General features: G+C 42.2%; 1 protein-coding gene across 3 annotated transcripts in view; it reads right to left on the bottom strand.

Annotated features, from left to right (window-relative positions):
* The window catches only part of FAM227B (family with sequence similarity 227 member B), a 550320-nt gene that overhangs the window by 29354 nt on the left and 493826 nt on the right, over positions 1-27140 (bottom strand). For 2 of the 3 annotated variants that reach the window (XM_077473435.1, XM_077473436.1), the window contains 2 exons: positions 24891-24965; positions 9109-9169 (listed from right to left, as the gene is read on the bottom strand). In XM_077473435.1, coding sequence (XP_077329561.1) covers positions 9109-9169; positions 24891-24965 — 136 coding nt within the window. Of the gene's footprint in view, positions 1-766; positions 6836-9108; positions 9170-24890; positions 24966-27140 lie in introns of those variants that run through there. The other variant, XM_077473437.1, reaches the window with a different exon arrangement.

Genomic DNA, 27140 nt, shown 5'->3' with positions numbered 1-27140 from the left:
TTTTTAGAGTTTATTTTGTATATTCAGATTTGTTTTGTATATTCGTTGTTACAAATCCATTTGTATTTTCGGAAGTTATTTCCAAAGATTGGCTATATTTGTTTTAACATGTTAATTCATTTTTTTGGGAGATTACTTATGCACTCTAATCCCTGCTAGTCTAACCCACAACTAGAAATGGAATGAGCTGATTGGACAATATTGACTGAAGTTGCATGGTTCCAAAAGTAACAAATGGAACAAAATTCATTTTAAATTCATTCGTTGTGTTGATTCAGAAATTCTGATGGATCCACCTCCTGGACACAATAAGTAGGAATCATCTTTTATCACTTTTATACCTCACTGTATTTATTGCAATATGTTTCTATTTCATATGTAGTGCATTTTTTATAATAATGAAAAATGTTAAATCAAAAGAACTAGCTGATTATTTAAGAGTCAAAGACTACCACGACTCTCATATGAAACATAAAAATGTATTCATTATGTTATTAAGTTGAATTAATTTCCTTATTCCCAACTGATTTTGTTGGGCTCCCAATACAAAAAAAATCTTAGAATATTCACACTACATGCATTAGAATACACACAAATGGATCTGATTCAATTCGGATGATCCCTTATGTTGTTAAGTTATTTTGGATGCTTCAAACATTAACAAAGGGCCCAGCTATCGCATCATGTCATTCAAATGAAGCAAATAAATACAAATCAATTAATTGTTTTCATTATAATTTATTTTGTATTAATTGAAATGTGTTACTATTGTGGTTTGGAAATTCAGATACATTCGAATTTCAGAAAAACTAAAAATTAATTCAAATTTCGATCCTTAATGTCTTTTCTCTGATTCAGATAAATTTGTAATTATATAGGACTTTCACTTGTTCGCTCGAAAATTTAGTCTAAAGTTTATTTTTGATACGCAGACTAGATTCAACAATACGTCATCTTTACTTTTACAGGAACAGTTGAAAACATTTAAGATGGCAGATTTTCAATCCCTTAAGACATCAATCCAACTCTTGAATGAAAAATAATGAAAATGGATGATACGGGGGATACTTGAGGAGGGAGATATCTTGAGGAGGAAGAGCCTTATGATGGAGAGGATGTAACTCCAGGTGAAGATATAACTCAATTTGTTGAGGCTTATTACAAATTTAGAATTCTTTGCAAATTTATTTTTATGGTAGATCTTTAATAAAACGGTGTTAGTGTTTATAATGATATTTCTCATATTGCAGGTATAAGCAATTTTAGTTCCTTCCCACATATGGATGTGTATGTTTGGTCAATACCCCATGGAGTCTGACTACCAGATTGATAAGTGAGGAGCACATGGTTTCCTTCTTCTCCTTTCTGTATGCTTTTGTGTTAACCTTGTGGGGTAGGTTTTGCTGACCAAATAAACATGGACAGAAACCCTTAACCTTGAACTTGGCTGAATTACCTCTCTGAGAACTCTCTACTTGAAGCTAATCGCCCACAATATATATATATATATATATAAAAGTGCAGAAACTTTTTGAAGACCCCCTCGCACATATCTTTGTAATATGAAGTACATTTTTTAATTCTATTATGGTTTTAATAAGCAATTGTATTTATCAATTATGTGTAAATAGAGTGGGCACCATTTTGGTAAATGTTGTTTGTGCATTGAATGAACAGGGATGAAGATGCCCCCCTAAGCAACCAAGCAGTATAGAAAAATAAACAGGGAGAATGCCTTGTCTCAGTGGATATCTGAGGTGCCTATGTCCACAATTTTTAATGGCAGCAATGCATTCTGCACTTTGCAATAGGATATCAGCAGCTATAGTTTGTGGTGCTTCCTTTTGATTGGCCATAGTTTCCTGAGCCTTTATGAAAGTAACTGTGATCACCTATTTCAACAATATGGTCATCAAGGTATTCAGAGACAATGTCAGTAGATGTATACTTTTGAACTGTCTTGACTGAATGGTTTACTATATTACACAACTGTATTTTAATGGAATTGAGGCCAGGTCTTTAAACTGTGTTCATTATGTTGCAAATACGAACTTCATTAATGACCTAAAAACACCTTGACATCTTACTGTAGATATACTTGATGCAACTTGGTCACTCACAGGGCTTTTATAATAGCTAGGCTAGGCAGCCAAACAGCCCTACATTATAACACTCTCTCCACCAGGCTTCAAGGTTGGAATCTGACATTTTGGATTTGGAATGCAGTGTTTGTTCCCTTCAGACTTAGAGCTGTCTATGTTTACCAAAAATGTCAACTTTTGTACCATCTGTCTAGACCACACTGTGCTAGTCTTGCTGTGGAACAGCCAGGTGGTCTTCAGCAAACAACAGGCTGCTGTTTTTTCCAAGATTATTTAAATAATCTAGTCGTTAAAATATTAATTAATGATATGCAAGTAAAATGTGTAGGCTTTCTGTCAAATAAGACTGCATTTATTTAATACTTTAACTTGGATGAAGTTCAGATCATATTCGGGGAAGCATTCATGTAAAAATCCAGGAAATTCCTAACATTACGTCTACATGTGTGATGGGAGCATCCAGAGGCCATAATCTGTCTTCACTTCCCAGTGGAGGGCTCCATTTTAATGACTAGACCGGCAAGGCCTGATCATTCCTAATGAAAAGTGGCATAAAGCTGAATAATGATGATGATTACCAAGCCATTTAACACTGTTGGACCTGACATTTGTGGGCACTTGGCAATTATGTAGGATATTTGTGAAGCATTACCTTTTGAATTCATTTGAGACATAACCTTAGAGTTCACATACTTTTCCACAACTACAATTGCAAAAAAGTTATGGGATGCTATTTTTAAACTATTGCAGTTAAAGTATCTCTAAAGGCAAAACATTTTTTTTAGTTTTAAATGGAGTAGAGAATAGTTACATCTCCTAGTAGTTTTATGTCACCTGTGTCCCATTGGGGAGATTTCCCTTCACTTCTTGTCCTGGGGACACAGCAGGAAGTTAGAGAAAATATCTCCAAAGTGAGGAAAATTCTGTTTGGACAGCAGTCGCAGGAACAACATTCCATTCCATGATGATGCTGGCATACAATGCAGTACCGATGCATACATAAAGTTTGAAAAACAACCAGTATCAGGTAGTAATCAACCATGCCTATACATACACTTTTAATAGGACACATGAATAATTGCATTATAAACCGTGTTTAGTAGAGTTCAGTATGAAATATTCTTTTCTATTTTAAGAAGACTTTAACCTAATTAAATATTAAAGTGCCTTGAAAAATATAGATGGATAAATTGTTTTTAAAATGTTTACAACAATGATCAAGTCTGAATCTAATAAGAGACCGACGTTATAGTCCAGACATGATTTCATGTTAGAGAAATCAGCAGTAGCAAAATACAACATCACACTTAAATGACATATGTTTCTCTTGGTGATAATGTACATAGGATTTATGTATACTCATAACTATATAATGGTATTTTTGGTTTTCCCTTTCTCTTTGGTAAAACATGCAACTTACATTTCATACAGATTACAATGTCTATCACAAGTATACAGCCATATTAAAGTATAACTAAAGGCAAAACTTTTTTTTCTTAGTTTTGGTAGAGTGTAGACAGATTATAACACCTCTCAGTTTTCATTGCTGTCTGTACCCTCCTTTCTATTTGTCCTGATCACTGATATCATTAAAAGTGAAAGTAAAAGAAATTTCCAAATTTTGGGTTGTCCCAAGAAAAGTCTTCCAATGGATACACTTGTTTTGGCGACCTGGGAGTCCCCAAGGGATTTCCTTAATTTGCAGGGATTTCCTCACTTCCTGTTATGACTATGGGACAGGAAGTGAAGGGAAATCTCCCCATTGGGACAGAGATGGCAAAAATAAAACTTACGTGGTTTTTACTCCTACCTTATTCAATCGGAAAAAAAAAGATGTGCTTATACTTTAGTTCTACTTTATTGTAATATATTCTATCAGTTAAAGTAAAATGTAATGTTATAAGTATTATTTTAAAGATACATATAAAATAGGCTGCTGTTTCTGAGATATATATTTTTAATAATACCCAGATCACAATAATTTTTAATTGGGTTAAAAAATTTAAAGATCGTTTTCTAAGTTAAGACAGCATTTTAGGCATGGGAAAGCATTTTTTTGGAGTATTTCTTTTTTGCATTTTTAGCAATAGACACAGAACCTCTATGTCTAACACACACAAACAAGCTAAACAGAGCCCAAAAAATGCCACAGATGTTATCATTCACAAATGCACTCACTTTCTTACATTTTTCTCCTTCTTGTACAGCCCCAGGAGTTTACTGGGAGCCTAGAACTAAAAGCATAAGCCCACAGAAATACAGTTTATTTTAAAGTATTCCGATCCCCTTCACTTTTTTAAATTTTGTTATGTTGCAGCCCAATACTACATTTATTTAAATTCATTTTTTTTATCATTAATCTTCAATGAGTACCCCATAATGATAGTGAAGACATTTTGGAAATGTTTGCAAATGTATGCGAAAGGAAAAACTGAAATATCACATTGGCATAACTATTCAGACCCTTTGCAACAACACTTAGCTCAATTTAGCTCAGGTGCTTCCCATTTCTCTTGACAGAGTCCACCTGTGGTAAATTAATTGGACATAATTTGGCAAGGCACATATCTAAGTTTAAAAGGCCTAACAGCAGACAACGCTTACTGTATCAGATCAAAAGTAATGAGGTCAAATGAACTGCCTGCAGAGCCCAGAGACAGGATTAATGCAAGGCACAGATCTGGGAAGGCTGCAAAAAAATTCTACTGCACTGAAGATTCCCAAGAGCACAGTGGCCTCCATAAATCTCAAATGGACACTTTCACGAGCTGTTCACCTGACCAAACTGAGCAATTAGGAAAGAAGGGCCTTAGTAAGAGAGGTGACCAAGAAACCGGTGGTCACTTTGACTGAGCTTCAGAGAGCCTGTGTGGAGATGGGACAAAGGAACTTCACTGGTCTGCACTTCAACCCGACAGAACACCTTTGGGATGAATTAAAGCGGAGACTGCGAGCCCGGCTTTCTCTTCCTTCTTGCCTGACCTCACAAATGTGTTTCTGGAAGAATGGTTTATTAATAGCACTAAGGGGGGATTTACTAAGGCTAGAGAGTGCAAAATCTGATGCAGATCTGCATAGAAACCAATCAGCTTCCAGGTTTTATTGTCAAAGCTTAATTGAACAAACTGAAGTTAGAAGCTGATTAGCTACCATGCACAGCTGCACCAGATTCTGAGTGCACCAGTTTTAGTAAATCTCCCCCTAAGTGTCATGAGTGTCTGCTGCTTTGTTCCTCTGCTATTAGCATGAATCACTTCTGACAAGTTCTGCTCCTGTGAGCTGTGTGGGGGAGGTGTGTCCTTTCCCTCCAATTAGCTCTCAAAGCTCTCCTCACTGAGCTCTGCACAGTGTAATTTCAGCTCTCTGCCCCCTTTTTTCTGAACTCTCACACAAGCTTTAAAAAACTGGACTTTGAACGGATGTAGAGAAGACTGCAGATAAGCAGTCTTCTCTACAACTATCTAAACCGTCTTATCCCCTCTGCACCATAAAAAAAGTGTCCCTGTGCCTGTATGTAAAAAACTTCTGATCGGGACTTATATGAGCTCCGCTCTGGGCACTCAGCCGATTCCTCAGCTCTCTTCACTCTCTGGCTCACAGCTCCAGTGGGCGGGGCCGAGCACTCCCGCAGCCAGGGAGGAGGGAAAGAGAGGAGAGAGAGAGAGAGCTGAGCGTTAGGAGCAGAGCTCATATAGGTACAGATCGGAAGATTTTTTATATAACACAGACACAGGGACACTTGTTATTATGGTAGAGGGGATAAGACAATTTAGTTGCAGTTATGAGAGCAGCAGGAGTGGGGGGGGAGCTGGTGCTGGTACGAGCAGACAGGCAGGGAGGGGGGAGGAGGACAGGGGATACACAGTACACAGATAGCAGGGCTGCGGATGAGGGAGGCACCTACTCTGACCACGGTGCCAGGGCTCAGCAGCCCTGATACACTGTGATCAGTTTGCAGAGGGGAGAGCATAGCCAGGCAGGATCAACCAGGTTTTTTTAGGTGTTACAAGGGGCCAAATGACACAGCACAAGCACTGTGCTGTATAACATGCTTTAAGGGAAAAGGATCTATTTTTTTCTGTTGGGTTAACAAACACTTTAAGTAGGAGGATTTGTTTAATCTTTGTGTATCACCTGAGGCCAGTCACTTCACTGGGTATATGTGAGGGTTTGCAGCCACTTTAAGTGCGACAAAGGGAATCTGGCCATGAACCAGTTTTCCTTGGAAATGTTAGAAGATGCCATCAGACCCATGTTCCCTACTGTAGACAGTTTGATAAAACACAAAGCCTGGACCTGACCTCCTACCCAATGAATGATTAGTTCCATCTCCCGAGCTGTGCCACCTTGATGACGTGTGTATGTATTGTAGTTTTGTCAGACTGGATCCTCAGCAAATGGCCTGTCAACCAATATGTCCAAAGCTCAAGCTACAGTTGTGTTGCCTGGATCAGATTGATCAGCGGCTTTGATATTATTACCACCCATATTTGGGCAAGGACCTCTGTAAACATTCCTGGGGCTGTGGTTAACCAGAAGATTGTTACCACAAACTGTAAATGCTGTTCCCCCACTGTGAACTGCAGAAAGCATTAGTGATTCTTGAAACAGGAACATGGAGGTAGGCATCTCAGATGTCCGCCAATGCTAAGAACTCTCCTAACTGCACGAAAACCCCAAAAAGAAGTACAAAGGCATTAAGGACTTTGAGCCAGAAGCAGAGCCACAGCTTCCTGTGGAGAAAAAGGGGAGGTATTAAAGTGAAAATCAAGGAGATAGCAAACCTGGGAGGTACAAACCTTATTTGGTAACTTTGAGGAAGGTAATAATTTGCCATGCTATAAGGAGCGCTCACTTAGACAATCTGTCATGATAGCAGTTTGACCTGCTGCCTTGCTTTGGTCAGTGGTGGAGAAGAAATGTGGAGCAGCAAAAATTAAAGCAAGGATCCACATGTGAAATGTGTGGAGCCACGGTGGAGCTAATTGTAAGCCCAACCCACCTCACTTCCTGTCAAAATGCACCTGCAAAGTTATCCTGTTAGAAATTATGATAAAAGTTACAGAAACCCTTTAGAATTACGTCAGAGTACAGCACTGAAAGTGTCAGGGCTTGTACCCAATTCATGTACCTGCTGGAGACAGGTACATGAATTTGTCCGTAACTGCACTTAGGTCAGCGTGTCCACAGTGTACACTTATTCCTCAGTTTACTTAGTTCCATTCTCCCTTCCTAGCCCTTGCACTCGTCTCACTGACAGTTGCATGACCAGGGAGTTTTAAACATGGAGATGGGTGGAGTCTAATGGGAAACTAAGAATTTAATTCCCCATCAGGTCCATCAGTCCGATGACAGCTTTTAAATCCACCCACTGCCATGCACTGCAACTAAAGTGGACCTGCTGGGGAGCTAGTCTCTCATCCATCAGGCCCTGCCCATTCAATAATAAGTAATTTCCCTAATTTGGGCATTGCCATATTTTGGCACTCGGAAAGAGAGCCCTGTGCAGGAAGTTGCCACATACATGAGAGCTCCCAAGCACAGGAACAGCCACTCTCTGAGTACAAGCATACCTCAGTATGCCAGTTTAGATTAGGTCTTAATACTGCCGGTTTCCTAATTGTCAAACTGACTCTAAGAATTTGGTGCTGCCAAAGCGACAGGTTCTTAATGTGGTGGTAGTAAGAATTTACTGCAATTTCCTGTAATTTTACTGAAACTGGCGCAAATGCTTGCTAGGTAAAGGTATTGCTTAACAGGACAACCACACAAAATTAGCTTTTTAGGGCTATATTGATTTTCCTGACATTGTATCTGGTATAGTTACCCCTGCCACATACCAAGCCAGGAACATTAGCAAGTAATCATAGTCCTGTGATCAGCTCATGAATGCTGTGGATGTCAAAAAGAGAAGCTATCCTGCTGCACATTTCTGTTTGGGAATTACTTCCATTATTGGTTGTTGTTTTTTTTTTATACTGTATGTGATGTAAGCCTAGCACTGGTGGCTACCTCGTGTACAAAGTGATATTTAGCAGTCCCCTTTGTTAGGTATTGGATTTCTGTCCGGTAGCTAAACTGACACTTTCTGCACATCTGTAAACAGTTTAGCTGATCACATAGCCTGAGTCAGATTCTCAGTTATATTTATTTTATAGCATAACTAGTGGCTTGTCCAAGATCGGTGTTACTCTGGCCTTGGTTAACAAGGTTTGTTTATGCTTTAAATCTCATTTGAATGGTACTGTACAATTCCTAAGTGAAGTCATAATGTCACAGTAAAATACAGCTGTTTCCACTTCCTAGCAGCACAGTGGTATTCAGCAATACAGACAATACAAAATGCACACTCTAAAGGAAAATCCATTGGATGTGCAATACAGCTGTACCTAGGTACCAAAGAGGTTTAATTTGAAAAGTTACATTACATTGCAAAACCTTAAAGCCTATCTAAACCCAAAAGAAAAAAATGTAATACATTGCAGCCTACCATTCCTTAAATGTGGTCAGCGCATTTGTTGCTTTTTTTTTTTTTTTTTTTTTTAGGTTTAAAAAAAAAAAAATTAAATGCAGTTCCTGAAGTCTGCTTTTGTAAACCTGTTTTCAATGACTGTGGAAAACGGGTCAAAAAAGTCTGTGTGTGTCAGTTTAATTATGTCGTACAAGTAAACCCCTGCAGGGAGTTTGGACTGTAGGCCTCTGGCTTCTGTGTGAGTGATGAGCTCTTCCTGGATAGATACAAGTGTCATTGTTAGAAATTCCTAGATTTTAGATTTACCCAATAAGCTACTTTTCACAAATACCTGAAGATAAGCAAATACAGTTTAACAGTTGATTAAAATTAAAGCTGAATCCTGAGGAAATTACAAAACTGTCCTTACATTTTTTTTATACATATACATAAATGTTTTGCCTTTCTTTTCTATTCCAGACTGAATGGGTTCTTTCACAAGGTTATCATTTGCTATCACTTATAACTCAAAATATAAAATAATACATTTCCTACCAGTTTTTCCAAAAGAAGAGTAGTGTTAAGCTTCCCTCCACTCGAAAGTTCCTGCTTCATTCTATAACAGAAAATGAAAAAAATATTTGTGCTGATTTTAGTGCTGAGATGAAGCTGCAAAAGAAAATCATATTTTTTCAAAAATGTACAGATGTGTAGGGCCCCAATTAACATAAATAACAACCAGAAATGGCCGAGGCCAGCTTTCTATAAAATATTTGCTGTGCAATAACTGCAGACTGCATGTGGAACTTGCATACTATTTTGTATTTTTTTCATTGAGGACTAATAATATGTATAAATTGTTTTGAATTTTGATTGTCCTTTGAATGCATGCAGGCCTATTTATGACAGTTAATATAAAGTACTCCTGCCCCCAGACTTTGGACATTGAACTATTCTTAACAATTAATTAAAATGCTTCAATACAAGCCATCTCTGACTATAATTTGAAGTTATTCATTCTCAGAGACCAATCAAATCCTGTGATAAGTAAGCAGGGGTGGGGCCAAGAAACACTGTCCGTGTCAATAGATGCAGGTAGTGTGGCTTGGCATCGAGCCTGCATGAATGCCCCTATAGGAACCAGCTTCCTTTGGAGGCACTAGCTGAAGAGGAGCCAGGAGTGCTGGAAAGGGACCACAGAAGAGAAAGATCAGGGCTGCCCTGTGCAAAACTATTGCACAAAGCAGGTATTTATGACATGTTTGTTATAAAAAAAGAAAACAAAAAAAACAAAGGTTTAGAATAACTTTAATGTAACTTTAGAATTATTAATGTCCTTAACTTTAATAGAGGACCGTGATCTTAACCAATACAAAAGATGCTATAAAGTATTATGACTGGTAGTGGTGGCAAGATACATTATACTAAACTTGACATCATCCACATTGTGAACTGGAATTACCATACTATAACTTTTCTGGGAAGATGCAAGATATAAAGTAAATAGTGATGCTAATGTGAAAGACACAAACACTGTAGCTTTTAATGAAGAGCTCACAACTAATAGAAAAAAATGCAGTGCTTCTAATAGCAGAGCTTTTTACATCTGTAAATATAATCCAATAATTTTGTCTCAGTTTATGAAGCTGGAACAACTGATGAAATGCAGTTTACTTGATCTCATCCAGGCAGCTAGAACTGTTTGAAGTGGGAGACATGCTATGTCTGTGCTCGCCCTTGCTGTTGACAATTATAACATGACACATAGTTCTACACTTGTTTTTTGATTTTTCAAAATGTATATAACCATTAAACCCAAAACCAAAAATGTAATATATTGCAGCTCACCAGTCAATAGTCCCAAATGATCCACTATGGCCCACAAATGATACGGTCCAGAAATATTTAGACACAGGTGAATAAAGCACCAGGACCAGATGGCATTCACCCATGGATCCTAAAAGAATTGAACTCTGTCATTTCAAAGCCATTGTTTCAAATTTTTAGGGACTCTATAATGGCGGGAATAGTACCACTGGATTGGTGTAGGTCCAATATATAAATTTTAATGGTTTTTATTGGTTTTCTAAAAAAGTTGTACAATACAGAGCCTTTGGGCATTCCCCGGCTCAAACATCACAAAACAATCAAAAAGGAAAATAGAAAAACACATCTACTACAATGAAATGAACCCCGCAGGTTGAAACCTGCGTAAAAAAGAGTTCATCCATGCTCGATCTTACAAATATTGTGTTATAGCAATGCAATGAATGTTGTCCATAACATGGACATGGTGCATTGGGTGTAGTGGAGTGGTACCCTTTTTTTTTAAAGGGATCAAAGTCTTTACTAAGTAACTATAGACCTGTTAGTTTAACTTCTGTAGTCGGGAAGATACTGGAGAGGTTAATAAAAGGCCACATAATTTAGATTTTGCTAGAAAAATATATTTTGAGCAACAGACAGCATAGATTCATGAAAGACAGAAGTTGTCAAATACATCTGATTTATTTTTATGAGGAGGAACCTCAGGAGTAGGGATGAGCTTCGTGTTCGAGTCGAACATACGTTCGACTCGAACATTGGCTGTTCGCCCATTCGGCGAATTCCGAACATTATGGGCCGTTCGCGCCAAATTCGTGTGGCGCTCACGGCCCACAATGCACTGCGATGGCGCAGTGCATTGCTGGCTCATGATTGGCCAAGCATGCACTGTGACCCCGCATGCTTGGCCAATCACAGTGCCGGCAGCGAGGAGAGCCATGATTGGCCACAGGCAGGATGGAGGAGTTAGTGAGTGTTGTGTGCCTCCAGCACAATATACACCTGTATCTACCCTTTATTGCTGTTCTCTAATAGAGCCATCTGCAGGGCTTAGTGGGTGTTGTGTGCCTCCAGTACAGTATACCCCTTTATCTCTGGTGTTCTATAATAAAGGCATCTGCAGGAGTTAGTGGGTGTTGTGTGCCTCCAGCACAATATACACCTGTATCTACCCTTTATTTCTGTTCTCTAATAGAGCCATCTGCAGGGCTTAGTGGGTGTTGTGTGCCTCCAGTACAGTATACCCCTTTATCTACCCTTTATTGCTGGTGTTCTATAATAAAGGCATCTGCAGGAGTTAGTGGGTGTTGTGTGCCTCCAGCAAAATATACACTACCCAACTGCTGTTTTACCCAACTCCCTTCAGGCCATTACCATGTCTGGAAGGCCAGCAAGGAGAGGCAGACAGGCACGAGCCGATAAAAGAGGGCAAGCAGGCTCTGTGTCTAGAGACAACAGTGCTGGTCGTGGACGCGGTGCATTGTCATCAGCACGTGGCCATGGGACACGCTTGTCTTTCTTTTCGGCAGCTGGACATGTTGAGCCGCAACATGCCAACGACTTGGTAGAATGGATGACCAAGCCCTCTTCATCCTCCTCATCCTCTCTCACCCAGTCTCAGGGTACTAGCAAAGCAGCTGCCAATGCATCGTCTTCCCTCGTCTCAATGTCATCATCAGTGACTCCTTCCCTAGACCCACCACGTCCTCCTGAGGAGTCTCCTGAACTCTTTGAGCACAGTGTTGGGTACATGCTCCAGGAGGATGCCCAGTGTTTTGTAGGCTCTGATGATGACACTCAGCTAGAGGAAGGCAGTGGCGTGAATGAATCAGAGAGAGGGGATGCTCAAGAAGGACAGCAATCTGGCAGTCATGTTTCACAAGCTGCAGCATACTGCCAGGTTTGCTACAGCAATGAAGAGGGAGGGGATGATGAGGGCACTGACTCCACGTGGGTGCCTGGTAGGAGAGAGGAGGAGGAGGATGAGGAGGAGGCACATGTCCAACGAGGCAGGATGCCCTCCGGGGGCCAGCTTAGGGGCAGCACACCGACTGAATCACACCGCAGAGCTCTGCCTGTGCAGGGCACTGCCTCTGCGCGTTATTCTAAAAGTTCTTTGGTGTGGGCCTTTTTTGAGACGAGTGCATCAGATCATACCGCTGCTATTTGCAACATATGTCTCAAGTGTATCTTGCGTGGCCAAAACATCAGCCGCTTGGGCACCACATGCTTGACCAGACATATGTTGACCTGCCATGCAGCTCGTTGGCAAGCGTACCTCAAAGACCCACACCAAAGAACAAAGCGGACCTCTCCTTGCTCCTCATCAGCTGGCATCTCCAACCCCACTAGACCTTCAGTCCTCTCTGAAACCTGCTCTGAGAGGAATGAAGGTGTAGAATTAGGTGTGTCACAGCCAAGTGCTTCCGGGCACTCTGCTAGCAGTACACCCACGTCCGATTATAGCAGGCAAATGTCCCTGCCCCAGCTGCTGGACCGGCGAAAGAAGTTCACTCCCACCCATCCACATGCCCAGCGGTTGAATGCTAGCTTGGCTAAATTGCTAGCACTTCAACTGCTGCCTTTTCAGTTGGTAGACTCAGCCCCCTTCCGTGAGTTTGTACAATGTGCGGTTCCTCAGTGGCAGGTCCCCAAACGCCACTTTTTCTCACGGAAGGCGATTCCGGCTCTCTACCGGCATGTGGAAGGCAATGTCCTTGCCTCGCTGGACAGGGCAATCAGCGGTAAGGGGCATATTACCGCTGACTCATGGTCCAGCAGGCATGGACAGGGACGTTACCTGTCTTTCACGGCCCATTGGGTCACTCTTCTGGCAGCTGGGAAGGATGCAGGACAAGGTGCAGTAGTGTTGGAGGTTGTTCCGCCACCACGCCTCCAAAATGCTACTATTGGTTGTGACACACCTCTCTCCTCCACCCCCTCCTCTTCTTCTTCCTCCATGGCCTCTTCCAGTGCTCTGTCCTCAGAACCAGCGGTGCTCCGTAGGCGTTCCAGGGGCTATGCAAGTAAGCAGGCAAAACAATGCCATGCCATGCTTGCGCTGGTTTGTTTGGGGGACAGAAGCCACACTGGGGCGGATGTTTTGTCAGCTCTGCAGGGGCAGGCCGAGAGGTGGTTGACGCCACGCCAGCTTAAGCCAGGAATGGTGGTTTGCGACAATGGCACCAACCTCCTCTCCGCCCTCCGACAGGGACAACTGACCCATGTGCCCTGTGTAGCTCACGTCCTTAACCTGGTGGTGCAACGGTTCTTGGGCAGGTACCCGGGCTTACAGGATGTCCTGAAGCAGGCCAGGAAAGTCTGTGTGCATTTCCGCCAATCATTTAATGCCTGTGCTCGGCTGGCTGAGCTCCGAAAGGAGTTGAACCTGCCCAAGAACCGCCTTATATGTGACATGCTCACCAGGTGGAACTCAAGGTTGGACATGCTGCAGCGGCTGCACACGCAGCAGAGGGCCATCAATGAGTACCTGTGCGACTACGGCACCAGGACAGGGTCAGGGGAGCTTGGTTTTTTCTCACCACGCCAGTGGTGCATGATCAGGGATGCATGCACTGTCCTGTCACCGTTTGAGGAGGCCACAAGGATGGTGAGCAGTGACAGTGCATGCATCAGTGACACTGTACCTCTTGTCCACCTCTTGGAGCATACGCTGCATGGAATAATGGACAGGGCACTTGAGGCAGAACAGAGGCAGGAAGAGGAGGACTTCCTTGCCTCTCAAGGCCCCCTTTATCCAGACAGTGTTCCTGTTGTGCCACCCATCACACAGGAAGAGGATGAGGAGGAGGAAGAGGAGGAGGAGGATGATTGTGTCAGCATGGAGGTGGAGGCTGGCACTCAGCATCAGCAGCAGCAGCAGTCTTGTAGGGATGATTTACAGTCCCAAGAAACCCGCGGACTTGTACGTGGCTGGGAGGAGGTAGCTGCGGATCCTGTTGTCCTTAGTGACCCAGAGGACTCTGGACCGAATTCCTCAGCTAACCTACACTGCATGGCCTCCCTGATCCTGAAAAGCCTGCGGAAGGATCCTTGTATTCTTCGGATCAAGGAGAGGGACCATTACTGGCTGGCCACTCTCCTTGATCCACTGTACAAGGGTAAGGTTGCCGACCTTATCTTGCCATCGCAGAGGGAGCAGAGGATGAGACATCTCCGGGAGGCCTTGCAGAAAGGTCTGTGCAACGCGTTCCCAGAGACTGGGAGGTTACAAACTCCTGGTCCTGGACAACGTGTTGCTGAGGCATCGGTCAGAAGGAGCGGTAGAGAAGGTGGCCGTCTGACTGATGCTTTCAGACAATTTTTTAGTCCGCAGCCCCAAGGTATGATCGGTTCCAGCAACCATCAGCAGCGTCTGATTTACATGGTGCAGGAATACCTAGGGGCAAGGTCAGACTTGGACACCTTTCCCACCGAAAATCCTCTGGCTTACTGGGTCTTGAGGATGGATCACTGGCCAGAGCTTGCACAGTATGCAATTGAGCTACTGGCCTGTCCTGCATCCAGCGTTCTTTCGGAACGCACCTTCAGTGCTGCTGGTGGCTTTGTTACCGATCACAGGGTGCGCCTGTCCACCGAATCAGTTGATCGACTGACCTTCATCAAGATGAATCAGTCTTGGATCACCCACAGCTACCAAGCACCTGAAGCTGATGTAACCGAATAATTTTTTTTGAAATATCACATCCCTTCAAGACTGCCTATGCTGATGCTGAGTGACTGTCCTGTTATGTTGATTGTCTATCCTCCTCCTCCTCCGCTGATATGTTGGAAGAACATTTCTGGTTCTGGGTGATGCCATCAGCCCAATTTTTCTGCCCCTGTTTAACAGGGGCGTTTAATTACAATTTTTGATGCAATGCTTTGCAGCAGGGCTAATTCCTGCAATAAAACTAGAGTATATGGGAGAGGTTGCAGTGTCGTGGCACCAGCACCAGTGCCTAAGGCCCAATTTTTCTGCCCCTGTTTAACAGGGGCGTTTAATTACAATTTTTGATGCAATGCTTTGCAGCAGGGCTAATTCCTGCAATAAAACTAGAGTATATGGGAGAGGTTGCAGTGTCGTGGCACCAGTGCCTAAGGCCCAATTTTTCTGCCCCTGTTTAACAGGGGCGTTTAATTACAATTTTTGATGCAATGCTTTGCAGCAGGGCTAATTCCTGCAATAAAACTAGAGTATATGGGAGAGGTTGCAATGTCGTGGCACCAGCACCAGTGCCTAAGGCCCAATTTTTTGCCCCTGTTTAACAGGGACATGTAATTACAATTCTTGATATAATATTTCACAGGAGGGCCCGTTCCTGTGCCCACCCAGAGTAACTGTGAGGACTTATAGTGTTGTGGCACCAGCACCACAACCACCAAAGGTCAATTTTTCTACCACTGTTCAACAATGGCGTGCAATTACAATTCTTGATATAATCGTTCACAGCAGGGCGCTCCAGCGCCCACCAAGAGTCACTTTGAGGGCTTACAATGTTGTGGCAAAACCAACACCTTGTTCCGCCATTTCTGCAGAGCATATAGGGCAGGCCCCTACTTTCAAACATCCAACTTACAAACATCTCCTACTTGCAAACGGAAGGAGACAACAGCAAGTGAGATGAAAAAAGATGGACGACAAAACAAATTATACAGGGGTGATAACCCTTCCCTATGTTTTCCAAAAAGCTTAAAAATAGTTTTTTTGACTGGAGCTACACTTTAAAAATGTACCAGTTGAAAATTACAAACAGATTCAACTTAACACAACAAACCTACACAGTCCCTGTCTTGTTTGCACCGCCTGTATACTGCTGTTCTGAGTATATAGGGCCTGGGGGCCACACGCATTTCCTTTTTTTTAACATGGGTACGGGGTTCCCCTTAATATGCGTACAAGACCCAAAGGGGCTGGTAATGGGCAGGGAGGGCTACCCATGCCATTTTCTCAATGATTTTCAACCATATTGCAGGAACCAGATATAACATTAAAACCGCAAGCAGTTTTAAATGATGTTATTTCCGTTAAATGTCATTTTGTGAAGGGACTGTTCTAAACACGGGAAACACGTGGCACTTCACAGGCATACTACAGACACCCCCCAGGCACGATATTTAAAGGAATATTTCACTTTTTTTTCACTTTAATCGTCATTAAAATCAGTGCTCCCGCCAAAACGACCATTTTTAAAAACATTTTAGGCATTGACCCACGTCCCCTGGGGCAGGAGCCAGGTCCCCAAACCCTTTTTAGGACAGTATCTTGCATATTAGCCGTTAAAATTAGCACTTTTAATTTCGAACGTTCGAGTCCCATAGACTTCAATGGGGTTCTAACGTTCGTACGAATTTGGGGTCCGTTTGAAAGTTCTGGTGCGAACCGAACCGGGGGGTGTTCGGCTCATCCCTACTCAGGAGGTAGAGGAGTGGCTGTGGACGTAGTATACGTAGATTTTGGAAAAGCGGCTAATGTGTAAGGTAAAGTCAACAGGCTTGGAGAAATCCATTTGTAAATAGATAGAAAACTGTCTAAACGACCAAATTTAGAGAGTAGTGGCTAATGATTCTTACTCTGACTGGCCTAGGGTTGTTAGTGGTGTACCCCAAGGTTCAGTATTGGGACTCTTACTTTTTAATATATTTATAAAAGATATGGGGTCTAAGATTAAAAGTACACTTTCAGTCTTTGCAGATGACACCATGCTGTGCAGTGTCCTTATAGGATGTCTCCAACATACAAGTCAAACTCAATGCACGGTTTAATTTGGCAACTAGGTGGAAAGTTAGGTTTAATGTTGATAAATGTAAAGTTAAGCACTTAGGGGCTAAGAATATGCATGCATCATACATATTAGGGGGAGTACAACTGGGGAAATCAGTGGTGGAGAAGGATTTGAGAAGGGCAACCAAACCGATAAGAGGCATGGAGGAATTCAGCTATGAGGAAAGATTAGAGGAACTGAATGTATTCTCTCTTGAGAAGAGGAAATTAAGGGGGGATATGATCAACATGTATAAATACAAAAGTGGTCCATATAGTGTACTTGGTTTTGAGGTTGTCACTTTAAGGTCATCACAGAGGACAAAGGGGCACTTTTTACGTTTGGAGGAGAAGAGATTTAACCTCAAAATACAGAAAGGCCTCTTCACAATGCGAGCTGCAAAAATGTGGAATAGACTAATAGATTATGTGTGTACAGGTAGCCGCGCTTAGGAAAAAGGGGAAACAAACGTCAAGGTTGCTGCCGCCCTTCAGTTCCTCAGACTTTGTTAGAAGTCTGCGGCTTTTAGTATTTAGAATATTGGTATGGGCTATTAGCGCTACCTCTGTTGGATTACTTTAACCTCTACTGGGTTGTTATTACCTATATCATGTGACCCAAAATGTTTATCAAATACTTGTAAGGGATGGATTATATCGAAGAGTGTGTAACCCCATACCAACCATATGTATACACTGATAATATCAATAGCATACAGTAAAATAATGGACCTCAGGGGGTAGGGAAAAAGAAAAGAGAGACCAAAAAGGCTATAGCAAATGAGGCAAAGGGTAAAAGAAAAAATAGGTAGATAAAGGGTGATAAGATGGACCTATATTTGTGTATATTGGTCTATAACTTAGATATGCACTTTACTAGTTTGTAATTTTTGCACATGTACGCGTAAATCACGGTTTTATTATATGATAGAGATCTGAAACATTTCCTGCGTATACGGAGGAGTGGGACTGTGTACGGAGGAATATATATCTTTTGGACCCTTGTACTGTGTACGGGGGAATATCTTTGGGGTCTCAATCTAGAGGGAGGCACGCTGTACACAAATATAGGTCCATCTTATCACCCTTTATCTACCTATTTTTTCTTTTACCCTTTGCCTCATTTGCTATAGCCTTTTTGGTCTCTCTTTTCTTTTTCCCTACCCCCTGAGGGCCATTATTTTACTGTATGCTATTGATATTATCAGTGTATACATATGGTTGGTATGGGGTTACACACTCTTTGATATAATCCATCCCTTACAAGTATTTGATAAACATTTTGGGTCACATGATATAGGTAATAACAACCCAGTAGAGGTTAAAGTAATCCAACAGAGGTAGCGCCAATAGCCCATACCAATATTCTAAAGACTAATAGATTGTTTTAAAAAAGGCCTGGATTCTTTCTTAAATGTACATATTATAACTGGATACTAACATTTATAGGTAAAGTTGATCCAGGGAATATCCGATTGTCTCCCGGGGGATCAGGAAGGATTTTTTCCCCCAAACAGGAGCAAATTGCTGGATGGACTTGTGTCTTTTTTCAACCAGATTAACTATGCAACTATAGATGTGGTAGCTTTCTTTTTTCCCCTTTCCCCCCTCTGTTTGCACTTGGTGATTTGGCCAGTAACACACCTCCCTCGTTAGAGTGCCCTCAATCTTGATGAAGGGGCACAGGGGAAACTTTTGGACAGCAGCATAGTAAGTCTGTGGGAAGGGGTGTTAGATGTACTAGCAGCTTTAATACACTAAACAGATTGCAATTAAACTCTAGCTCACACTTTTTAACCAGTTACAGCAAACAGCCTTTTAGGATAAAGGTTTTACATACATAAATATGCAAAAGCTGATCATTTCAAGCACCCCTGTCAGTGTTAAATGGTTTGTCACATCTCTACAAACTGATACATTTGGAAGGAGAACTTGTTATTTTGAAAAATAATAGACTTGCTGGCTGGATCACCAGATGAAAATAGAGGAAAGAAAGCATAAAGAAGAAAATGAATACAGCCATAACATCTAAGAATTGGTTAACTGCAACATAATAAATCTTTGCTTTTGGGTTTAATACTGCTGAATAAGGCAACTTTATCTCAGAATTCACACATTTATCAAGTTGAACTCACTTAAAAAAGTTGTATAAAAACATTTTATGAATAAACCCCTAAAGCCCCTTTCACACAGGCTTTCTGATCAGGTCCGCCTGTCAGTTGTTTAAGCGGACCTGATCAGATGCTCCATTCACCTCTATAGGGCAGCGGTGACATGCCTGCTGACACCGCTACTATCCGATCCAATTCTGTCTGCCAAATCCAGACAGGTTAAAAACCCCTATTTTCCATCTGTCTGGCGAAACCAGACCACCTGTCCGTTTTCATCCGATCTCCCCATGGAGGAGAGCGGGGCTCTGACAGGTCCGTCTCAGCACAATGAGCGGCTGATCCCCATGCTAAGCAAAGCATCCGCCAGGCGTACCGCCCATGTGAAATGACCTTTAGTGTGTTACTTAAAGCAATGGGTTGGTGTTTTTGAAAATTAAAGTGATACTAAAGTCTTGTTTTTTTCCTTTAAAAATAACAAACATGTTATACTTACCTGCTTACCTGCTCTGTGAAATGGTTTAACACAGAACAGTATGGGTCCTTATCTTCTTGGGTCCCTCTTCCCTCCTTGCCCCTCCTTACTGTTGAGTGTCCCCACAGTAAGCAGCTTGCTATGGGGACACCTGAGCCGAGCCGCAGCTCTGTGTGTCCATTCAAACCCGGAGCCACATTTCAGCCCCACCCCTCTCTCTCCTGATTGGCCAACTGACTTTGACTGACAGCAGCGGGAGCCAATGGCGACTCTGATGTGCCAATCAGGAGGGAGAGTCTCGGATGGCCGAGGCACTCGTGCACATCATTGGACAGAGATGGGACTCAGGTAAGTATTAGGTGGGCTTAGGGAGGCTGCTGCACACAGAAGACCTTTTATCTTAATGCATAGGATTCATTAACCACTTCAGCTCCGGACCAATAAACACCTTAAGGACCAGAGGTCTTTTTGCAATTTCGCACTGCGCTGCTTTAACTGGTAATTGCGCGGTCATGCAATATTGCACCCAAACGAAATTTGCGTCCTTTTCTTCCCACAAATAGAGCTTTCTTTTGATGGTATTTGATTGCCTCTGCGATTTTTTTTTTTTGCGATATAAATGGAAAAAGAGCGAAAATTTTGAAAAAAAAAGATATTTTCTTCTTTTTGTTATAAGAAAAATCGAATAAACTAAATTTTAGTCATACATTGAGGGCAAAATTTATTCAGCCACATGTCTTTAGTAAAAAAAATGTCAATAAGCGTATATTTTTTGGTTTGCGCAAAAGTTATAGCGTCTACAAACTAGAGTACATTTTCTGGAATTTACACAGCTTTTAATTTATGACTGCCGATCTCATTTCTTGAGGTGCTAAAATGGCAGGGCAGTACAAATCCCCCCCAAATGACCCCATTTTGGAAAGTAGACACCCCAAGGAAATTGCTGATGGGTATGTTGAGCCCATTGAATATTTATTTTTTTTGTCCTAAGGGATTGAATAATGACAAAAAAAAAATAATAATTTTTTTTTACAAAAAGTTGTCACTAAATGATATATTGCTCACACATGCTATGGGCATATGTGAAATGACACCCCAAAATACATTCTGCTGCTTCTCCCGAGTACGGGGATACCACATGTGTGGGACTTTTTGGGAGTCTAGTCGCGCACGGCACCCCGAAAACCAATCACCACCTTCAGGATTTCTAAGGGTGCAAATTTTTGATTTAACTCCTCACTACCTATCACAGTTTCGAAGGCCATAAAATGCTAAAATAGCACAAACCCCCCCCAAATGACCCCATTTTGGAAAGTAGACACCCCAAGCTATTTACTGAGAGGCATGTTGAGTCCATGGAATATTTTATATTTTGCCAAAAGTTGCGGGAATATTACAAACTTTTTTTTTTTTTGCACAAAGTTGTCACTAAATGATATATTGCTCACACATGCTATGGGCAGAAGTCAAATTACACCCCAAAATAAATTCTGCTGCTTCTCCCGAGTACGGGGATACCACATGTGGGGGACTTTTTGGGAGCCTAGCCACGTACGGGACCCCGAAAACCAAGCACTGCCTTCCGGATTTGAATATAAAATGCTATAAAAAACAAACTAACCAGAGTCACCCGTAACACTTATACGGTGATCAGTGGTGAAAGGGTTAACTAGGGGCAATCAGGGGGTTCAAATTTTTATTAGGTAGTATATGGGGGTCCCTGGCGCTATATAAAAACCTGACGGGGAACCTAAATAACTAACTGGCTAACCAGCGTCACCAGTGACACTTATACTGTGATCGCTGGTGAAAGGGGGTGAAAGGGTTAACTAGCAGCAATCAGGGGGTTAAAACCATTATTGGGTAGTATATCGGGGTACCTAGCGCTATAAAAACCTGGCGGTGAACCTAAAAAAATAACTAGCTACCTAGCGACACTAGCGACACTGATGCAGCGTTCAGAAAAATTATCGCTTAGTGACACTGGCAAAAGGGGGTGAAAGGGTTAACTAGCGGAAATCAGGGGGTTAAAACCATTATTGGGTAGTATATCGGGGTACCTAGCGCTATAAAAACCTGGCGGTGAACCTAAAAAAATAACTAGCTACCTAGCGACTGTAGCGACACTAATGCAGCGATCAGAAAAACGATCGCTTAGTGACACTGGCAAAAGGGGGTGAAAGGGTTAACTAGCGGCAATCAGGGGGTTAAAACCATTATTGGGTAGTATATCGGGGTACCTAGCGATATAAAAACCTGGCGGTGAACCTAAAAAAATAACTAGCTACCTAGCGACACATGCAGCGATCAGAAAAATGATCGCTTAGTGACACTGGCAAAAGGGGGTGAAAGGGTTAACTAGCGGCAATCAGGGGGTTAAAAACATTATTGGGTAGTATATCGGGGTACCTAGCACTATAAAAACCTGGCGGTGAACCTAAAAAAATAACTAGCTACCTAGCGGCTGTAGCGACACTAATGCAGCGATCAGAAAAACGATCGCTTAGTGACACTGGCAAAAGGGGGTGAAAGGGTTAACTAGCGGCAATCAGGGGGTTAAAAACATTATTGGGTAGTATATCGGGGTACCTAGCGATATAAAAACCTGGCGGTGAACCTAAAAAAATAACTAGCTACCTAGCGACACTAGCGACACATGCAGCGATCAGAAAAATGATCGCTTAGTGACACTGGCAAAAGGGGGTGAAAGGGTTAACTCTAGGGGCAATCAGGGGGTTAAATCTTTATTGGGGGGTGATAGGGGGCTACCCTGGACCTAACACTAACTGTCCTGACAGTTTTTACTGTCACAACTGACACTGAATGCATTGATCAGTAAAGAAATGATCAATGCAATCAGTGACACTGTGACTGGGGGGGGAGGGGGGCGGGGGGGGATCGGGGGGCGATCGGGGGGGGGGGATCGGGGGGGGGTTTGTGTGCCTGTGTGTACCTACATGTCAGTGTAGTGTTGGTGCACACTTACTTTTACTCTTCTCCTCGTAGTCCGGTCAAAAAGACCGCCCCGAGGAGAATGACATCACTTCCTCCTTCCTGTGTAAACAATACACAGGGGAGGAAGCTTCTCATTGGCCAGGAGCGATCCAGAGGGGGTGGCCGAAAACCAACGGCCATCCCCTCATCACGGAGCGCTCCTGGACCGAATCGGACCGCCGTAAACAGCGGGAGGGGGTCCGATCGGACCCCCCACCCGCTGGAAGGCAATCACGTAGATGTACGTGATTGTGCCTGCCTGTGCCATTGTGCTGACGTACAATGGCAATACGGCGGTCCTCAAGTGGTTAAGATAGAAAACCTTCTGCCTTTACAACCACTTTAAGCTAAGGTTGTGTTATGTAACTAGTTTACATGTACATATTAATTTTAATTGAACTCTTTTAATAATAAAAAATGGGAAACTACACATTTTTACCAGTTGATTTGTTTTGTTCTTTTCCAGTTTACAGCAATAAGGAAAAGCACAACTCCAGTCAAAACTTTTTTTTTTTTAAGTGGAGTTTGGTTAGAAGCCCTATTGGGTTTGGATTGCCTTCTTTGTCTTTGTTGGGAGATTTTAGTGGGAAACAGACTGCAACAAAACCTTTTTCTTTCCAGCAAAATGGTTAAGGGTAAGAACTTCTGCCAGTCTGATGTCATAAGGGCATGGCAGATAAGTAAAAAGTATAAGACACAATTAAATACTCAGTGAATATTGCTCTTAAGGTCCCGTTAACATTGAGGAATTTGGAATTGCGGGTACAATCAGTTGTTCCATGCATGTGCTAGAATAAACAAATAAAGGCCAAGTTTGTTCACCTTTGTGAAAAAATAATAAATGCACATATTTTGCATGCATTTAATACTTTTCTCACTGGAGCCTGCAGAACATTGCATACACTGCCTAGAGCTCTCTGCCTGTACCTCTGTATGAGCAGATGGTTCCTGAGCTGTAGGCTGTGTGAAAAATTTTTTTGAACGTGCTGATCAGTGCTATCACAATTAGTTTATACTACAAGCCTGGCTGTCGCGGTGGCGGATGGGACTAGTTTATTTACTCACAGACTCTGTGAATGAATAACACGGCTGTGCAAGTGGAGCAAAATGTGGCAGCGGGTTTGGGGAGTGGATGCTCTGCCAGCTGTCACAAACAAGAGAGCTCTGGTGGCGGGAGGCAGGTGCATAGGCGCATGTTACATGTTACACCCTAAATATAGGTATAACATGTAACATTCTCCTGAAGGTGAACATATCCGTTAAAGTGGAACTGCAGTCTGCTCACATAATTTTTTTATAAAAACATTTTTGCTATTCTGAAGCTTCCCTCCAACTACTTTGCATATTAGTTTATACATACTGTGATTATGTACTTGCCAAATATACTGGAGAAATCTCCCTCCACTGAGTCTTGCTCCAGCCATTTTAACTGTGGGTAACTGAAGCTGCTGCCTGTTCACTTCCTGGATTTACACAGACACACACACACACACACACACACACATACATACAGACACACACACATACATACAGACACACACACACATATATATATATATATATATATATATATATATATATATATATATACACAGAGAGAGAGAAACACACACACACACACACACACACACACACACACATATATATATATATACAGACACACACACATACATATATATATATATATATATATATATATATATATAGATAGATAGATATACACAGACTCACACCACTACTTGCCTGCACATTTCATCTCTCTCAATGAATACTCGTGAATCTTTGCAGTCTCCTGTTGTCTCCACCCTCATCTAGCCATCTCCAGCTCTGCAGCTCTCCTTGGCTCTACTGTAACTCACCCCTTCTCCACTCTCCTGCCCCCCCGCTGGCAAACTCTTACATGTGCGAGAGAGAGAGAGCTGCGCATGATATCATAAGCCTAGGCTTTTTACCAGACAAGAAACAGGAAGAGGGCTGTATAAGATATTTGCTGGCAGAAAAAAATGTTTTACTATCCAGTTAAAACGACAATAGATGGGAAGATGAAAAAATGACTGAAGGTACGCTTTAAGTTTAATTTGCACCACGTTCGTCCACATATTACTTTTATGCTCTTACATACTATATTATTAGAGATATAAAAATTATTTCTCAGATTTATTTCATTTCATACTTATGTATTTGCTTCTTGACTTTCACATTCTGTTGCTGAATCTCTACAAGTTCTTTTTGGGTCTTTGCTTCCAGCCTGTGAATTGAAACAGTTAGTTTGTTTCAAAAATGAATTGTGCAAACATACAAACATTCCTTGTCGAAAATACGTGAAAAAGTAATTCAGCAGCTACAGTATATGTTCACACTGTCTAAAACTATTTTTATTGGCCAGCTACCGAGTACTGCATTGTGCCTGACCAAAGGCAAGCCATTTACTAACTACACACATGAATATTTTAGATCAATAACTCAATAGTCCACAAATTCATTTAATAATGGAATGTTTGTTGTTTGAGCAACCAAACACCGCTGAACTACAGTAAAATGGTTCCTGACCATGCTTCCCACTGAGGCACACCAAACATGGCCAACAAACAACTGTACACAGGGGAAAGACAGTAAAAAGACAGAGCAAATGGCGGCAGAACAGCGCTATGGCAATCAGCAAGTGCAGACCTCCAGACACCCAGCAGGGAGACCACAGGTACTCAGGGACACAGCCACCCAGGGCAGCCCCCATCCAGTTCAGAGCCCCCCGGGGAACCCCTGGCTATAGGCACACACACCACTCAGCAGCCCACCTGCAGCATCCCCCACGGGGGGAGGGGAAATACGGACAGGGAGAGGGAGGACCCCCAAATCAACCTCCCAGAGAATGCCGAGCTGCTCAACCCCGCCAATGCAGGGAGAGCTGTACTTATCATCCGGACGAGCTGGGGACATCCCATCACAGACCTACTCCCAAAGAGTACGGGGTGGCTGCTGGCCACGGCACACTGTTGCGCAGACATCAGTAGCCTGGTCATATGTGTGCCCCGGAGCATTGCGTTCACCGGCCACCCCTGGAGCCTGAGGGGCATGTCATGGCCGACCCAGCGCGTAGCTATGGTCTGCACATGCTCGATGGCCAGGCTGGGGAGACTACAAGGATAGGAGTATCCAGCCTGTCACCCAGACGGCTGTTGATAGTAGATCACAGGATCCAAAATCTTGCACAAAAGACAAACTTCTGCAAAAAAATTACAGGACCGATGGTCCCGCAGGATTCCTAGGGCCATCTCCTTCACTAGGCAGAAAAAAAACTGAAGCTGCAGGAAGCAGGCTGGGGGGTTGTTACTGAAGGGACCGCCCCCTGGGCGAAACTAGAAAGTTATGTTTTTTTACATGTATAACATGTTCTGCCTAGTCCTCTCCTGAAGGTGGCGTAACAACCGTATGGTGAAGAATAATGGAGCTGTGTCAGTCAGTGAGTGAAAGAGAAATGGGTTTTTATATTATCATGTTTCATTAGGTTTGTACAGAAAATCTAAGTTTTTTTTGTTAACTCAAAACTGGGAAATAATTAAAATTGCGTTTGGGATATTGTAGTGGACTGACCATTTTCATGTGATTATTTATAATCGAAAGCTTCCAAAACCTGAGGTAAGGTGCATGGCCAGCATTAAATTTACCAATGGCTTAATTGATGTAAACATAATTATTAGAACATGATTAAAAGGTATTCTAGGAAGTGTTGAGACAAATATATAATAACATTTTGCAGTAAAACATAACTAAACATAATTAAACAGAAACATGCCTTGCAGATCACAGGACTATCCTGGTCGCTTTCGATTATTCTAACAGTCTTCCAGATGCATGGCTATATTGCCAATATATAAGCAAACATCTTTATTAACCTCCACAGAGACAAGGGAGTGTTATCTTAATGGAACTCACAGAGATTATTTGGACTGTGGATCTGCAGTTTCCAGTTCTTCAAAATTACGCTTTTAGGCCTTATGCACACTGGGCATTTTACACGTCGTTTTTAGAGGAATCAAGCATTTTTTTTCTGCCTCTCCATGTTAGTTTACTTGTCCATGCACACAGGCATTTAGAAGCAGAAAAACTCCCACTGACAGCGTGTCCAGGAGCAGCAGCATTTTGTCAGAAAAAACGACTGATGCACCTAGGTACGTGTATACATTAGGTGCGTCTGGAGTTTACAAGCGCTAATACATGTTGGTGGACAGTGAAAAATCATTATTTTGTAGAATTTATGATAATACAGAAATTTTCTGTCTCTACAGGAAGTTCCCAGCATCATTTTGTGATCCATAGTGTGTGGTAGTGTGCATCTCCAGGATGGCTTATGATGCGTCAAACAAACCTTTTTGCTGCAGTGGAGATACATCAAGAGCTATGGCACACTTCCCATCCCAGATGA

The sequence above is a fragment of the Lithobates pipiens genome, unplaced genomic scaffold (genome assembly GCF_037356315.1).
Source record: "Lithobates pipiens isolate NorthernLeopardFrog02 unplaced genomic scaffold, aLitPip1_a1.2 Scaffold_8, whole genome shotgun sequence".
Classification (NCBI taxonomy): Eukaryota; Metazoa; Chordata; class Amphibia; order Anura; family Ranidae; genus Lithobates; species Lithobates pipiens.
The sequence above is the reverse complement of the archived record's forward strand: the minus strand, read 5'-3'. Positions and strand labels throughout refer to the sequence as shown.